This window comes from Helianthus annuus, chromosome 10, assembly GCF_002127325.2.
Source record: "Helianthus annuus cultivar XRQ/B chromosome 10, HanXRQr2.0-SUNRISE, whole genome shotgun sequence".
NCBI lineage: Eukaryota > Viridiplantae > Streptophyta > Magnoliopsida > Asterales > Asteraceae > Helianthus > Helianthus annuus.
The window spans coordinates 164,298,704-164,301,871 of NC_035442.2; the positions used below are offsets into that span (position 1 = coordinate 164,298,704).

A 3,168-nucleotide genomic window follows, 5' to 3' on the forward strand; every position below is an offset into this window, starting at 1 on the left:
TCAAAATTAGTTGATGTCACTCAATATCAGAAATTGGTTGGAAGATTAATATACTTATGTCACACTCGCCCTGATATCTCGTATGCTGTTCATTACTTATCTCAATATATGCGTAGTCCTACTGAGGCTCATACCCAAATTGTGATGAAATTATTAAGATATTTGAAAGGAGCACCTGGTGCCGACATTATGTTCAGGAAAAGTGACACCTTTCAGTTGTCTGCTTTCGCGGAAGCAGATTGGGCTAAATGCATTAATAGTAGAAGGTCTGTTACTGGCTTTTGCATTTTCCTTGGAAATTCATTAATTTCTTAGAAAAGCAAAAAAACAAAGTGTTGTTTCGAGGTCATCTGCTGAGGCAGAATACATAGCCATGTGTAGTGCTTCTTGTGAAGTTTTGTGGCTGGTAAATTTGTTAAGGGAGTTACATGTTAATATTGACCTTCCTGTCGTTTTGAAATGCGACAATAGTGCGGCTCTTTCAATAGCTCCAAATCCCGTCTGTCTTCCATGACAGGACTAAGCACTTTGAGATTGATCTCTTCTTTCTAAGAGAAAAGATATCTTCTGGTGTTCTTAAAACCATTGGTGTTAAATCTGAAGATCAACTCGCGGATATGTTTACAAAAGGACTTCTTCCTAAACCGCATGTTGATATGCGTAAGTGTTTGAATATAGTCAATCTTTTTACGCATATAAACTGAGGGGGGGGTGTAAAATTACATAGTGTATATTCAGTTTTTATGCTTTCTTTATCTTTTATCCTACATATCTTTTTCTAATTCTATTTCCTTTTTTGAGAGGTTCTTGGGCTCCCCATATGTCGGTTGTGGGATTGTCTTTGGGCTGCTGGATAGGAGTTGCTGTTGGGCTCCCTAGGGTTAAAGCTGGAGCTGGTTATATATCCTGGCTGGATCGCTGCTAAAACACACGAACAAATATACTCTCTCACCAGTTCATTCTTCCAGAAGTGTCATCATCATCAGCTCTGTTCATACATTTAAGAGCTTGATTTCTTTCATAGTTCAGTATATCTTGATCGTATAATTGTCGATATTTTATCTTTTATCAAGCAGTCAAGTGTGCCGACTGATTTGCTTATTGTTCTTATCACAATCGAAGCTCTAGTTCAAACTTGTTTATATCAATCTTGAATTTCTGACAAGACTCTTCATCTTCACTGATATCACTGCCTTCAAACTCATTTGAATCAAAATCAAGGGACATCCTTCCTCGCATTGCCGATACAGGGAGAGTTAGAGATGAGGTTCCAAGCAACATGTCAACAACTTCCTCCATAGTTGGCCTAACTGCATCATCTCTTTGAACACACAACAACCCAATCTCGATTAATTTTGTCACCAAGATTGAATCGACATCAATTCTGGGATCAATTATATCTGACAGTGTTCCTTCCAACCAATTATCCACCACCTACAACAATTATATATATATCATACTTCAACACCTATATAACTAGTATTTAGACCTACAAAACAAAAATAATCATAGATTTACAGAACATGTTTCCAACCAAAAGCATGTTGTACGTTGAAAGGAAGTCGGTTATATATTGATACTAGAGGTGTGCCTGCGCGATATAGGGAACACAGACACTGGTAATCACATAACACGTTCATATTTTTATTTTATTTAAGTATGGTATTCCTATAGTTACTTTTTTATTTTGAGAAAAATTAACTTGTTACATGATTACCAGTATCAGTAGCATGTTAATTTTTTAAATTAAAATATACAAACAACACCATACTCAAATTAAAGAAAATAAAATGTTTGTTTTTATTGTGTTTATTTTTTTAAATATTAACGTATGAAAAAATTATGGTGGTTTAGAATCTAAAATCGTAGGAGTAGTTGCCACGTTTAAGCAAGGGTTGTGTAGCTTGATCAGATTAAAAGTTAATGAAATTCAGATTTAAAAGTTAATCAATACGTATTCACCTATTCTTAATTTTATCTCTGTAATTCAGTTATCACATATCCATATTGGAACCTACTTACAGAGTTAGGAGCACCAAAGCCAAAGTCAAAGTCTTATGTCCTTTTCCCAGTTACAGTATCCAAAACCAACATACCAAAACTAAAGACATCTGTCTTGGCCGACACATCTCCGTGTATTAGATATTCAGGTGCCATATATCCACTGTCACGTGTGGTCAACAATACAAATTATTAGAATTTCAAAAAGAAGACATAGGAACATAAATACGCATGTAGTGTTGGGTTATGGAGGATTTGACTCAGGAAGAGGAATTAGTCCTTATCTAGACTAATATAGTCGGGATATTACTACTCCTGAAGTATATCTCATGATTATATTCAATAAACTAATTGTAACCCCTATAAATACTTCTCATTCGTGTACTGTAACACTTTGAGCACCTAATACAGAAGGAAGAACTAGTTGTGGAGTGAATGTAGGTCAGATTAGACCGAACCACTATAAATCTTGTGTTCTTGTTCTTGAGATTAGAGTGTGTGAGCTTGCTGCATATTGTTCTAGTGTTCGTGTGATTCGTGTTCTAGACCTAACAACTGGTATCAGAGCACAGGCTATTGATCGATTTACACGAACTAGTAGCAAAAAAGGTGAAGAAGAAGATACATGTCGGGACTAGGGTTCTGATTGAAGACGTGTTCATCGTCGCTGCTACATATCCGCCACCGCCTAGGGTTCCAAATTAGAGACCATCCTTGCTGGAAATCGCAACTTGTGTTACAAATTGAAGATTAGGGTTTCGATTTTGCTTGGGGTTCGCTGGATTTCAGAAGGAGAAAGATTTTTTTTTGTTCTGTGGAGAAGGGTGCGTCCAGGAGGAAGAAGAATAATACGTTCTTTTTTTTTCTTTTGAGTAAATTGCCATTTTAGTCCCTGAGTTTTTGTCTAAATTGCCATTTTAGACCAAATAGTTTTTTTTCTCCTCTAGGTCCCTGACTTTTCGTTTTTCTTGCCATTTTGATCATATTGCCTAACTTAGTCTAAAAATCAGGTTATAATCAGGGGTATTTTTGGGATTAAATTATTATGAGGTTTATAAATTATGTTGTAAACTACCCCTAGTTATCACTACACAACAATTATGCCAAAAATACATTTTGTTATAACCAGATTTTTAGACTGAGTTAGGCAATGTGATCAAAATGGCA

General features: G+C 35.7%; 1 protein-coding gene across 1 annotated transcript; it reads right to left on the minus strand.

Moving 5' to 3' along the window:
* Positions 1 to 1,110: 1,110 nt before the first annotated feature.
* On the minus strand, positions 1,111 to 2,157 carry LOC110883162 (cysteine-rich receptor-like protein kinase 36). The gene is made up of 2 exons (XM_022130989.1): positions 2,077 to 2,157; positions 1,111 to 1,434 (listed from the first exon to the last, which is right to left on the minus strand). Exons 1-2 carry the CDS (start codon positions 2,155 to 2,157, stop codon positions 1,111 to 1,113), a joined length of 405 nt encoding a protein of 134 aa, XP_021986681.1.
* Positions 2,158 to 3,168: the final 1,011 nt, after the last annotated feature.

Bases quoted from the DNA above. Each gene is read 5' to 3' on its own strand.
- LOC110883162 (XM_022130989.1), bottom strand. From the start codon at position 2,157: ATGGCACCTGAATATCTAATACACGGAGATGTGTCGGCCAAGACAGAT. The intron at 1,435-2,076 runs GTAACTGGGAAA...TAATTGTTGTAG, and splicing joins GTATGTTGGTTTTGGATACT to GTGGTGGATAATTGGTTGGA.